The sequence below is a fragment of the Miniopterus natalensis genome, chromosome 15 (genome assembly GCF_054644295.1).
Source record: "Miniopterus natalensis isolate mMinNat1 chromosome 15, mMinNat1.hap1, whole genome shotgun sequence".
Classification (NCBI taxonomy): Eukaryota; Metazoa; Chordata; class Mammalia; order Chiroptera; family Miniopteridae; genus Miniopterus; species Miniopterus natalensis.
The window spans coordinates 46,587,639-46,601,159 of NC_142095.1; the positions used below are offsets into that span (position 1 = coordinate 46,587,639).

General features: G+C 46.3%; 1 protein-coding gene across 5 annotated transcripts in view; it reads right to left on the bottom strand.

Moving 5' to 3' along the window:
* Nucleotides 1-4,675: 4,675 nt before the first annotated feature.
* MAGI1 (membrane associated guanylate kinase, WW and PDZ domain containing 1) overlaps nucleotides 4,676-13,521 on the bottom strand; it is a 512,183-nt gene continuing 503,337 nt past the window's right edge. For 3 of the 5 annotated variants that reach the window (XM_087825096.1, XM_087825095.1, XM_087825094.1), the window contains 2 exons: nucleotides 12,074-12,212; nucleotides 4,676-8,218 (listed from right to left, as the gene is read on the bottom strand). In XM_087825096.1, coding sequence (XP_087681222.1) covers nucleotides 7,416-8,218; nucleotides 12,074-12,212 — 942 coding nt within the window. In that variant the 3' untranslated portion in view covers nucleotides 4,676-7,415. Of the gene's footprint in view, nucleotides 8,219-9,983; nucleotides 10,073-12,073; nucleotides 12,213-13,521 lie in introns of all 5 variants that reach the window. The other 2 variants (XM_087825098.1, XM_087825097.1) reach the window with 1 other exon arrangement.

Genomic DNA, 13,521 nt, shown 5'->3' on the forward strand with positions numbered 1-13,521 from the left:
AGTTGTGATTCTGATGTGGTTGCGGGAGGCGGCGGGTGCAGCTGTTCCCTGCGCCGCCAGCTTGTGTCTCTCCTGCCTTTTCCATCTTTTGCACGGTGGCCATAACATTTGCAGTCTGAGGTGCGAAGCAAAACTCGCACAAACTTCCTTTTCCTTCTTCGCAATGTCACAGATAGAGACCCATTCTTACCGCGGAGCTTAGCAGCCCCTGCAGACGTTTCCCTTTCCTCATTATGTCGCACACTTCACCTTCACTTAGAGGAAGCTCTTCTGGGGCACATCCCAATTGCCAGCATCAGGACTCTTGTGATTTGGGGCCACTGTTACGTAAAATAAGGGTCGCCTGAACACAAGCACTGCGATACCGTGACAGTCAACCACGACAGACCACTAAGTGACTCGGGCGGGTAGGGAGCGTCTACAGCGTTCAAATGCTGGACAAAGGGTGGCTCATGTGTAATGGACAAGTTTTCATCACACTGCTCAGAATGGGCTGCAATTTAAAATTTATGAGTTATTTCTGGAATGTTTCATTTAATATTTTCGGACCACAGTTGATAACTGAAAGAGTGGAGGGACGACTGTGTATGTATATTTACATATAAATAGAACAGGATCATAAATGTCACGAACCAAGCTATTAGCAATTGTTGCTTCTGCGGCTTGGGATTGACAGGTGGTAAGAAACAGCATCTCTTTTTATTTTACACTCTCCTGACATGCTTGAATATTTTACCATATGTATAGTTTTATAAATTAGAAAACTGCTTTTCAAATTGGAAATCATAGGAGTCGCTCCTCTCTCAACACTCAAACGTGGTGAATATCTGACAAAGACCATATAATACTGAATTGGGCTTCTACAGATTTAGAAAGATGCAGTTAATCTAAAAAAAAAAAAAAAAAAAAAGTGAAAACAAGATTACAAGATTTGAAACCAGGATCTGAAAAAAAAGAAAAAAAAAAAAAACCACGGTGAGACCTTGTAAACCTGGAGAAAACCAGGCAGCATAGTAAATGCCTGGCCTTATCTATCTAAGACTTGGTACTCAGTGTTCTGCAGGTACAAGCACAGGTCGAGTGAAAGGGAAGAAGAGGGCTTTTGGTGGGAAGGAAATGAATTCCTGTAATGAGAAGATGGTAAGCACAGGCCTGGGGACTTTTCAGCCCTGAGAACCCTGCCCTGCTCTGGATTTTCGTGAGTTGCTGCCTGACCTCGAGGAGCCTAACTGGGTTCACGCCCGCCCTCCTCCAGTCTGCTGTGTTCCTCTGGGGCCATCTTTCTGAAGGTCAAATCCGAGGTGGCCACCCCCCCCCCCCGGCTGAGCACATGTGGAGCACTGGGGGCTCTGTGAACGTCTTCAATGGTCTCCTGTTACTCTCAGTCTAAAATTCGATTGGAATGAGGCCGGCCTGACCCTTCATGGCGTAGCCCCTTCCATTTTGTACCACACTCTGTCACACCTGGGCTCTGGACTCCTCTTTCGCCAGTTAATTCCTCCTCCCACTTCTAATTCCTTGTAATTAAGGAATTCTAACCTTCCTCAATCTGGCTAACTTCCCTATTAATACCTTCGAAGGACTCTGGTTTATCGGTATCTGTCCTTCCCACCAAACGACAAGCTCCCCAAACCAGGAGGCAGGTGTTTCTAGCCTCACCAGCTACCTGGCAGTCAGGCTGCAGATGTACCGAGCAAGCGAGCACTCTGGTAACAAGCCTGCATGTCCTGCGGATAGGGATTAGTAGCCTTTCTGAGCTATTTTCCCTTCAACTCTGTGATTCTCTGAGATCAAAGAGGGATATACTTAGAAGGACAGTGCTTATTGGCTGGTGTTTAGTGTTCCAGGCTGTGAAGATCAAGGGGACCTCGAGGAACATGACAATGAAGTGGAAGGGTGCTAGAGGGTAGCAGTCAATACCTGAGTATTTGCAGTTAATCCTCCTGCTTAAATCCATCTTCTTTCAGAAAGATCTGGTGATGCAGGGACCACCTCCCGTTAGAGAATTAAAACCATACTCCTACTCCTGACCGGGAGCACAATGCATAAAGACCCCGCTGGGTGAAACTAATCAAAAAGTTTTCATAGAAAGCCCACTCCTACAAAAAAAATAATTGTGTTGGAGAGGGCCCAGCTTTGTCATTTCCTTTCTTCAAAGTGGGTAATGACGTGTATTCCAAAGGCACTAGGATCTTATTGTGCTGAACGCCCCACACCCCCAATGCTGATCGTGTTGCCTGATTATGAGGAAAGCCACCTGGAGGAACTTGAAAGGCCTCTTCCACGCAGACCATCAAAGGTGGTCTCAGCCTGCCCACCAGCAGGAAAAATCCCTGAGAGCTGTAACTGAGCCACACCACGTTCTTTTTAGTGTGGCTATTTATGGCAGGAAAGAGCTCCTGGGACTGAAAGGTTAAGGTGGGTGGTGCTTGGGCAGCTAAATAGCACCTCAGATGGTGACTAAAGAAAAATAGAAGTTATTTAAGGAAAGGGGTGGAGGATGGGATTCCAAAGGGAAGGGCTACACACACCGAGTTGAAGGGCATTGGTTCCATGATGGCAGCAAAAACACACTTGGGACAGTGAGACAAGGAAGGGCACAGAAGAGATAGCAGAAGAGCCTGGCTGGGCTGCTCTGACTCACTGAGGAGTCAGAGAGAGAAAGGGGCCTTGGGAACAGGTTCAGGGCGTAAGCCCGGGATGAGCTGCTGCTGCCCACTGCTCCCCTGGTTGCAGGTCTCCTGGGGTCCCCTAGGTAGGAAGGGGGATGGAGATGTTGCTGGCGGCTCCCCTGGTGGCGAGTATGCACTGGGTCCTTTGTCCTGAGTGTATTTATCTCTTTCTCTTTCTTGCTGGTGGGAATCTTAGGGGAGGGTCTCAATAGAATATTCATCAGCTCTCCAGGTGCCCTCTTTCAGGGTCGTGGTTCCACTGATTGGTTGGTGCCAGGGCACAGGGTCATTAGTCAATGCATCTGGTCCTGAGGCAGTTGCTTGTCTGCTTTTGCTGCTTTTCTGGGTCTGGAGCTAAAATACAACTGAGGCCTAGGTGTTCTCTTTAGGGAGGAAAGGCTCAGGGGGTGTAAACCCCATGGCCAGCGATATGCTGGGGGAGGACAGTTTAGCCTGGGGCAAGGTTCTTGGTTTCCCAGTTTTGCCCCTTGCTAGGCACCTGGGGCTTTTTGCTGTGGTGAGGTTTTGTACCTGGCCCATTGTCCTTGCTCTGCTTATGTCTAACAGTCCCCCCTCAAGGATTTGTGGCTCTGAATTCTTTCAGAGGAAAGGGCCGTAGGGTCTCTTTTGTAACTGCTTCCTGCTGAAAGGGGGTAACATTTTCCCTCAGAGCCAAGAGATCCTTGCTCTCTGTCACATGGATGGGGCCTGGGCACAGAAGGAGGTTGTGATGGTGTCTAGAGGTGGTATTGGCTGAGTGCAAGTGGGCTTGTAACCTGGTAGCGACAAACTGTTTTATAAATTTTAGTATTATTGGGGCAAAAGCTAGAATGACAAGAATTATGAAATATGATCCCATATATATACACATATAAAGTTAAAAAGTTCTGGTTGTTAATTCCAAGTCAAAGGATGAGAGAAAAATGAACATTACTCTGGAGGATTGTAGTCAAATATTTAAGAAAACTAGAAAAATTCAGGATCTGGTTTAGGTTCGTTCATGGGTGACAACGTAATACAGCAAAAGAGATGAATTGTAGGAAGCCCTGCTGTTAAGCACAATACTCTTTTGAATGCCCAGGAACTGAGGCTCTGTAGGGAAACCCTCACTACCAAGTCACGCGGCAGGAACAATCCAAAGACTGTGTGAGGGAGGCTGGAACCTTGTTAGAAACCACACGAGCAACCAGGGCAGATACTAAAGCCTTCACTCACGGGTTAAACTTTTCATCGTGATTAGTTAGTATGTCTAATTCTACATTAATCTGTCGCCAAGATTATGCTCCTAGACAATTTTTGTCTTGACTTTCACAGCACAGCCTTTTGGTTTCATATTTCAAAACACTGGTGAGCGTAATTACACCCGTGGAGCAGCATGAGCCACATCATTGAACTTGATCCTTAAAGTAGGGGTCTTCTCCCCATTTTAATAGTGAGAAAATATGTCTCCATTTTGATTGCAAATAAGCCAGGACAATGAAAATAGAATACCCATTGCCATACAGCTAATTTCTCCCCCTCAAAAACATCTTTTACCCAGGATTCTACTGGTGGTCAGGAGCGTGCCAACACATTTATTCTTCCCAACTCTGGGGGGGGTGGCCTTCTCAAGATGCGGAAACTGAGGCTCAAAAAGAGGTTAAGGAATTTGCCCAAGGTCACAGGTAGGAAGTGATGAAGCTCTTTGATTGGTAGGTTTTGCTTTATTACCAGGGTTCCATGTTGCTCAAACGTTCGTGAGCACGTGAATTAGCTGGGGACCTTGTTAGATGCACTTTGATTGAGATCAAGTGTGGGACCTGAGATTCTATACTTCTAATAGGTTCTTCAGTGATGAGGCAGCTGGTCCACAGGCCAAACTTTGAAGAGCAAGGCCCTACTTCCTTCTCGCTCAACACGATGGTGTATTTCATCGAGCTGGAGCCAGACACTCTCACTTGATTACCTGACCTTGATACATTTGAGACAACACAGACAAGAAAGATATCAACCCGGAAGCAATAGTGGTTATGGAATGCATACATTTCCATGTATTTTTACAGTAAAAATGCATTAAAAAATCTTTCACAAAAGAAACTTAAAAAATACAAGTAGGGTGTTGAGTTTTCCCCCCACATTCTTCCAGGCATCAACTGTGTAATGGGTGGGAAGAAGATTTCTAAATGGTTTGATTTCATCATACAAAATACACATCCATCATCTCTCATCAAGACATTTACGTGAAGTAGGGAATTAGGGAAAGTAGGCTCACAAGAATCAGTCTCCAATTTAAGGTTACAGTAGTTCAGAGAAAACTATATCTTTCTGTTTAGTGCATAGTCCCTGTACAGTACAATATTTCCAAAGCAAATCTGTGTAGAATTCAGAGGAAACTGCCACACCAACAGTCTTCAGATTGAGACAAGCCCAGGTGGGTAGCACATAGATTTTAAAATGCCAAATGTCATCTCTGACAAGAAAGACATCAAAATACTAACTTCAAGATATACTCCAACAATCTACCTTGATTTCATTTATTTAAAACTCTGGACCATGATTGAGAACATCGATCATTTAACATCACATATTTTGCTAGAAACAGTGAGAAAATTCCTAGCAGTGGAGCCTTAGGAATAAAATCTGCAAGTTGGCTCTTAGGAAATGGATGAAAAAGAACATCATTATGCAGTTGTATTCTCTCTCAGCCTTCCTACTACAGCTCAATGTATGTTTTGTATGGAAAATTTTGATAAAAATAGCAGTCGCAGACTTTTCTCTCCTTTTTAGCCACAGAATGTGCATTGTGTCTGTGCAAGGAAAGGAACTTGTTTTGCGAATGTCCATACAGCTACAGCTACTCATTTATGTATAAACCCATAAGTCAAATAAAGCTATGCGCAATGTGATATTTATATATGCATAGTGTTTTATAAAAAGATTGGCCCACATACTGCTTTCCATCAATACAGAAACAGCATTAAGTCCATAGCACGCTGCGGGAAATGAGTAAGAGAACGCAAACAAGCACTTAACAGTTCACAAGCAGCTCACAGGAGGAAACGGTGATATTCAAACCAACTAAAGCGTTAGAGAATTACTTACATACTCTCCCATTTTAAAACACCTCTACATACCTGGTTTAGTTTACATTAAAATATACCCCAATGAATCAATTTGTTCCATATTCAGAAATATAAACACATATCACATTCCTCACAGCTAAATTTTTTTTTCATAAATTCTCTTTTATACAAGGAAAAAAGGCAACAGTTGTTTTTTTAAACAGGCTCTATTAATTATAATTTTTAACTCGGTACACACAATGATTGGCTGGTTTTCTCCATTTTTTTTCCTTTTTTTTTTTTAAACAGTACCATGAGAACAACAGTGATTGACTTGCAAAGTTTGTGTCTGTATGGAAAAGGCAGAACAGTACTACGGAAATATACAATGTATTGTAAGCAGCGGTTTGCTGTAGTGGTCCAACAGGTACAAGCAAACATTTTGGCTCAGCTAGGCAGTAATCCATTTCAACCACTTCCCGGGGCTATAGCCGACCCAACCACACTTTATGAGGGATTGCAAAAGAACGTTGTTTTGCTTTGTGTTTTTAAAGAAAAATCATGTTTTGTTTTGCTGTCCAAAAATTCAGAGGACAGGGTCATGAGGGCAGAAGTTTGCCAACTAGATCTAGAACCATTGAGACGTCCTTTCCCGTTCAACCATTCTGGAGACTGTTATAGTTCCAAAGGGAAATCAGCATCTTTAATAAGCACCTCTAAACCCCACCAAGACTCATTCCCTTCCTCCCCAATTTGGCAAAGAGCAACCGCGAGCTTATGCTAAAAAGGGTAAAAATACCTCCTGTATGGGGGATTTTTATGGCTCCTTCACACTGAGCACACTGTCCCCTGCTCCATTTATTCTTCAGCCTCAAATCAGACAAGGCAATCAAGACAATATAGGTGTTTTTTGTCCATTCCTTCCAGTAGTTGAGTGAAGCTGTCACGGCACTGCCTTAATGAGATCTCAGTAGACGGTAATGCTAAGGAACCTGACCATCTGCTCTTGGGGTAACGGCGGCCAATCTTCATGGCCAGGGAGAGTACAAACTGTTTTCTGAACCAACTATGACTCAAAAACATAACATTTCTGTGTGCTGTGTAGGTTTGCTATAAATATCCTTCATTTGCAATAGTAGTCTCTTCATACAGTTTGCTTGATTTTAGGATCATTGGCAATCCTAACCCATCCCAGAGTCCTCAACTTTTACAAATATAACTTTTGCCTCCTGGCTTTTTTTTTTTTTTTTTTTTTAAAGAAAAACTCCTAACTACAGTATAGCACTACATCATTACATAAGTCTGTGTCAAATTAATTAAACTTAATCAGTAACTTCCCTTAGAGAAAATGATCACCAGCCCTATTTATCCAGGAGAGAAAAGATTGCCCAAAAAGGGGAACAATTCTTGACAATTCTACAGTTTATGTAGAAACAAAATTTATATCCCTTTGGGGCAGCATTTGGCAAATAATTTCCAAAAAGGTATGCATTTAAAAATACTTTCTTTAATATTATACATCAGGCACAACACTTTTCATATATATATTTTTTCTTATAAGATGCAAATGCGTAAAATGTTTGTTGCTGTTCATAGGATCATCAAGGTGTCAGGCGCTCGGTTAGGTAGGAAACTAGCTCTTCCAGGTTTGTGACCTTCCTCCAGGGCCTGGGACACGGTCAAGGGCGGCGGGGCCTCGCGCTCAGATGCTGAGGTCGGTGCTACATTCTTTGTAGGGCCGCCGGCGCTGCTCCGGGGGCGGCCTGCCGCTCCTGCCCGCCGCGGCCTCGGGCTTGGGGCTCGGCTCCTCCCTGTCTCGGTGGCTGACTCTGTCCTCTCGGCTCCTTTTCTCCAGGGAGCGCTCTCGCCTGCGCTCGGGGGACCGCGCCCGCCTGCGGTCGGTGGACTTGGCCCTCCTCTCGGGGGAGCCGCCCCGCCGGCGCTCCGGGGACCTCCTCTGGTCCAGCAGCCGCTCCAGGGAGCGCCGCCGGCGGCCGGGCGAGCTGTCCCGCCGGCGCGTGGGCGAGCGCTCTCGCCGCCTCTCGGGGGACGGCTCTCGCCTCCGCTCGTGCTTCTCCCTCCGCTCCAAGGTGGTGTCGGCGCTCCGGGTGCCTTCCCGGCGCCTCTCCGGGGCCCGCCTGCCGGGGCCGTTGGCCAGCGGCCGCTCGGGCGCCGGGTCCCGGGGTCGGCCGGCCCCGCCGTCGGGGGTCCTGGAGGTTCCGTTCCACGTGTGGTGCTCGCTGGCCTGCCTGCCGTGCTCCCTGCTGCCTGGCGACTCTCTCCCGTGTGCCCGCCTTTCCCCGCGTGGCGATGACTTGTGAAGATCGGGTGGGTAAGTGGACTCCAATGGCGCGTGCGGCCGGCGGCCCGCAGGCCCGGGCCTCGCTTCCGGGACGCCCCGTGCCGGCCCGGACCTCATTTCCGGGACACCGCGGGCCGGCCCAGGCCTCACTTCCGGGACACCTTGTGCGCCGGCGGAGGCGCAGTTCCGGTCGCTGCCGGGGTCTGCGGGAAGGAGGGAGAGCGGCAGTCGGTGAGAAGGCCCCGGCTCGCGCCCCGCGCCCCGCGCCCCCCGCCCCCGTCACCCCCAGCACCCAGCGCCCAGTTAAAGCGAATCAAAGCCGGCCGAGCCCCGGTCAGGCGGCACCGCAGCTAGTCAACTGGAAAACTAGCGCGGGCGGCTGTCTCTGCGCGGGACGTGGGTCGCCAAGGCCCTCGCGGCACAGGCGCCGGAACCGTCTAGAAACACCCGGCGCCCGCGGCCTCCCTGCCTCCCCCAGCAGCCCGTCTCTCCCCCCCCCCCCCCCCAAAGGCAGCCTCTCTCTTAAAGAACACTTGCTTTCACTTGCTATGAACAGTGGGGCGTGCGGGGCTCCTGGGGGATGGCGCTACCTGCGCCCGGACCCGGCCGCGCGGCCGCCCTGGGCACGCGGGGCGCCCCGCACCGTGCGCCCCGCACCCTGCGAGCCGGCCGCGCGCCTTCTGTGCACCGCGGGCTTCGACGTTAACAAAACCACCCGGCGGTGCGCAGAGGGGTCACAGGCAGCCGGCCGATGTCCCTGACCGGCGAGCGGGACACCGAGTGAGGGGCCATTAAACTCTCTCTCTGCTTTTATACTTATTCAGCTACTTCCTTCACTTTTGTGTAAATTTTTAAGGAACTGTTTTCAAAATGTGGAGTCTCCTGACAAGCGGAACGGGCGGAAGGGAGGCTGTCGGGGCCACAGTGACATCCCGGGGTCAGCTAAACGCTCCGTTCCCGGCCCTCGTCCCCGTGCTCAGCTGTAATGACAGCGATGCCCGGGGGGTGGCGCTGCACTGCTGCTGGCGACACCAACGGGGCTGTAGGTTTAAAAGCGGGGCAACACACAAGGGCTTTTATTATTAAACTCTCCGAGAGAGCGCTGCAGACGTCTCAGGTAGCGTCCCGAATTTATGAGAGCTCTTCTCAGAGCAGGGCTGCTTTGTTGACAACTGAACCCAACAGGTCATACCCAGCACACCTTTTGGGCAGGGCACCAGGAGCGCCCGCAGCAGGGAGGGCACACCAGGGGGCGTCACAGGGGAGAGGTGGAGGCCCTTTAAGGGTCTTTCATGAAGCAACGAGGTCAACAGTAAGCAGCCTGCGCTTCATGAATGATCTCCCAAACCACTGGGGAGGTGTTAACAAAGGCAGGAATGTAGTCTTGAGGAGGGGCTGGCAAGCTTTTTTTTATAAAGGCCAGGGAAGTGATATTCTTGGCTTTGCAGCCGCATAGTTTGCTACAGTTACTCAACTCTGGCACTGTAGTGTCAAAGCAGCCTCAGACAACACATCAAATGTGTTGTGCTGCTAAACTTTACTTACAAAACCAGGCTGTGGGCAGGATTTGGCCCACGGGCTGCCCTTGGCCAGGAGATAACTGGTGGAGCAGGAGATCTCATCTCCCTGTCTAACAAAGCCCTATCTGCCTAGGCGAGAGCTCTGTGATAGGAGGTTTGTTCACTCTAAATGCTGGGTAGGCTATTAGAATTAACACACAGTCATTTTCAGATTTGGGTGAGGGGCGGTGCATAGATCACTATCGTAAACCTAACCTTGGGGTTTCTTACTCCTACTTTTAAGATAAGAGAGAGCAAGACTTTCAACAGGGTCAGCGGTGTACTTACAATTCAAAGAACGCAGGGTGCTCAGAATGAATTGCCAAACATATCAAAATAGAGCTAAGCAGAAGCAATGAGGAAATTAGGCCACAGCACAGAAACACCTAGTATTGATTGAGCTACAAACCGTAGTTTGATTATGGCCCATAAGGTAGAAGCAAGCCTCCCCGAGCTTTTCATTTCTCATACATGCAGCGATATTAGGAGGTATCATCGCTGTAGAAGGGAGGGCCAGCACCAAGAACAGTCAGAGAAAGAAAGAGAAAGAGAAAAAGTTGAACATTTAGATTCCCTATAACAAAGAGGAAAGAAAAAAAATCTGCATTTGTTAACATAGGGCAAAGAGAGTTTATTTGTCCAGTCAGACAGTCTAAGGCAACACTCAAATAAGGCTGCAGAAATCGCAATCAGAACAGTGACGTTTTTAGACAGCCATATATGGTGACTTGAGGACCCAGACAACAGATGCACCCTTTTTCCTTCCTTTTTTTTTTTTTTTTTCAAACAACTGGAATAATGACAGGCTGGCATAGGAGAGCATTAACAATAAACAAGAAAAGAACAAAGTGCCCTCCCTCCCCCCGAAAAGACCGCGGCAGTTAAATTAAGTACAAAAAACTCATTACAAAAATAGCCTCACAGAGAAGCAGGTTCCAATCAAGTCAGAAAAATATTGGAACTTAACATATAACCCATTTGTGACTCTAATCAATAGAATTAGAGAGATTTAGTCCAAATGACACATGGAGACATTACAGCAGCACAACCCTGGCATGTTCAACCCTTCTTGGAAAACCGAGTATTTAAAAATGATCTTTATTTTTAGCCCAAAGAACATTTATTAGTGTTGGATTTTCATCCTCAGTGCAACACACATAGGTTTTGAGAGGGTACAGAGGTTATTGACGGTGACTCTCAAAATGAAATATCAGGTCCAACAGAAGCATTGGGAAGACAGAAAAGGGAGACAATGTTACACAGTTTCAGTGGCATCCACACACCTATCAGTGTTGAGTACACAGCACAGCTGCAGCAGCTTAAGGTGGTTGGCCATGTCTAAAGGGGCCTCATCTGCTATCCTCCCCCCACCTTGGCCCCTCATATTTTGCACCTGTATGGATGTCCAACACCTGGGAAAGCTACCCTTCAAAGGAGTTGTCCTTGTTCTTGAGCTGCATCTGAATTAAGGATCCCATCAAGTCCAAAATGCAACTGGGAATTGTGCAGAATGACTTTCAGAGAAGAGGGTGATAACAGATAAAATCCCTAATAAAGGGGACTGACGTATATGGGGACCATTCAATCACAGTTTCTATAGAAACTTTTGTAGACCTTTGGTTGGGAAGAAAAGCCCTACATCTAGGGCATAGCTTTTTTTTTTTTTTGCCTTTTTTTTTTTTTTAATTTTAAACAATCTCAAATAAATAGGACATAATTATTATAATATACAATATTTTGCCATGAGGACTCTAAGCTATGTAAAGATCACTGCTGTTCAGTCAAATCATGTCTATAGATATGACAAAAGAACTCTATGCATAATCTGGCTTTCCCCATAGGAAAGGTATAGTCACGTGTTTCCCTCATGATGAGCACTGGGAATCTATTCCATCCTTTATCATTTAAAAACGTATGGCTAACATATCACCAGTTTTGTCTGTTTTATAGTAGTGGGCTCAGGTAGTCTGATTTGGGGCAGGGACCGGAGGGGGGACGCAGAAGTGTTGTATACGGAGCATAAAGGAGGTGAGCAAGGCTCCCAAATCATCTCAAAATTTCATGTCTCATAAGTAAGACATCCAGTAACCACAAAAGAAAAAAAAAAGATTTGTGCCTCAACGTATCATTCAGGAAACCTGCTTTCCTGCTTCTTAAAAGTATAGTCATTTTGTGCTAACAATTGGATCTGAGAAACAGTTTGGCACAGTTCAAACAATCATTCCTTCGCTCTTGGTCGGACTAGACAAAATGTTTTCTCTGATTATCAGAAAGGGGGCTATAAAGATCTTGTCTTAGGCCATGCCCCAGTCCACGTAAGCAAGCAAAAGGATGGAATGTGTAGATTTCAGAACAAGCGAGGCAAATAATCACATGGTGCGAAAGGCTGGTAAGACACTGGTGAAGAGGGGAAACAAAAGACTTTCCTGCTGCAGCTCTGGAGACAGAGTCATGGAGTCATGCCAGGGAAGGAAGGAATGTTTTCATAGTTTGACCCACCATATTCTGGTACTGAGCCGTCTCCCCGCTTCAGAGACAGACGCACTCTGCGGCCACCATTCTTAATCAGTTCTATAGCCCGAGAATGCTTCATGTTTTTGGTGGTTTCACCATTGATCTCTAAAATTTCATCACCGATCTGTCCAAAGCAAGAGAAAACAAAGGGAGAAGGTCACAAAACTGGCTGTTGAAGTGCTTTATGATTTGGTATTCTTTCATTTATTGAATTCCGAAATACTTTCTGAGTGTATGCCAGAAACCTTCTATTGCTTAGGATGCAGCAGTGAAAGAAACCAAACGAAAACAAAAATTTCTGCCCTGATGGAGATGACATTCTAATGGGGGAAATACAATTAACAAGAAAATTAGAAAAATACATCTATGTTAGTGTGAGTCCTAAGGAAAAATAATAAAGCAGCGAAGGGAATATTAACTATTGTAGGAAGGAGGATGTGGTAGGCTGCTTCCAGGGGGGCTCCCAGGGGTCCCCACCTCCTCGTATTCACATCCTGTGTAACCTCCTTCCCTTTGAATGTGGGTTGAAATTGGTGACTTGCTTTTAACACACTGAATATGGCAAATGCAATGAGAGGTCATAAAGTTACAAAATGATTCTGGCTTCTGTCTTACTTGCCCTCTTCTCTCACTTTTCCTCTCTGATTCATGCTGTGAGCTGCTCTACAGAGTCCATGCTAAGGACACGAGGGAGGGCTCAGGCCAGCAGCCCAACAGGCTCTGTATCCTGCCAACGACCCTGATAGTGAGTTTAGAAGCAAATCCTTCCCCAGCTGAGCCTTCGCATGAAACAGCGATCTGGTGGATACGCTGACTGCAGCGTTTACTATGTGTCAGCTGCTATTCCAGGCACTGGTGATAAAGGAGTAAACCAGACAGACCTTGCTCTCATAAAGCTTATAATCCTAGAAGGTAAGAGAAGCATTGGCTTTGGACTTTAAAGCCTTGAATTTGAGTCCTATCACTTGTCACCAAGCTGAGGGTGTCATATCAGATAATAATGTAAACGTGTTGTGATCTATACAGCATTATATAAAATATCATGATAATGGTATTTCATTCAATCAGAAACTCTATGTAAGAAACTGATCAACAGTTTGATCCTGGAAACTAATTTTACTTTGTATCATTTTTCACTGTTTAATTTTTTAAAACCAGCTACATGATCTGCTTTCCCAAGGGGGGAACTCATTAAAAAACTCAACCTGAAGAAACTTAAAATTCAACATTGTGTCTTAAAGTACAAATATTAAGTTCCCTACTCTTGGTCACTTTTTTTCCTTTTTCTGCTCAGGCCCAGTTTTATTCACTTTTTTCTCTTCCTGACCTGACTCCTGATTTTTTTTTTTTTTAAATTTGATGCCAAATGCTTCCTATGTGTGTGTCTCAATCTATGTGACTTACCTATGATGCAATGACTTTTCTCTTTTTAG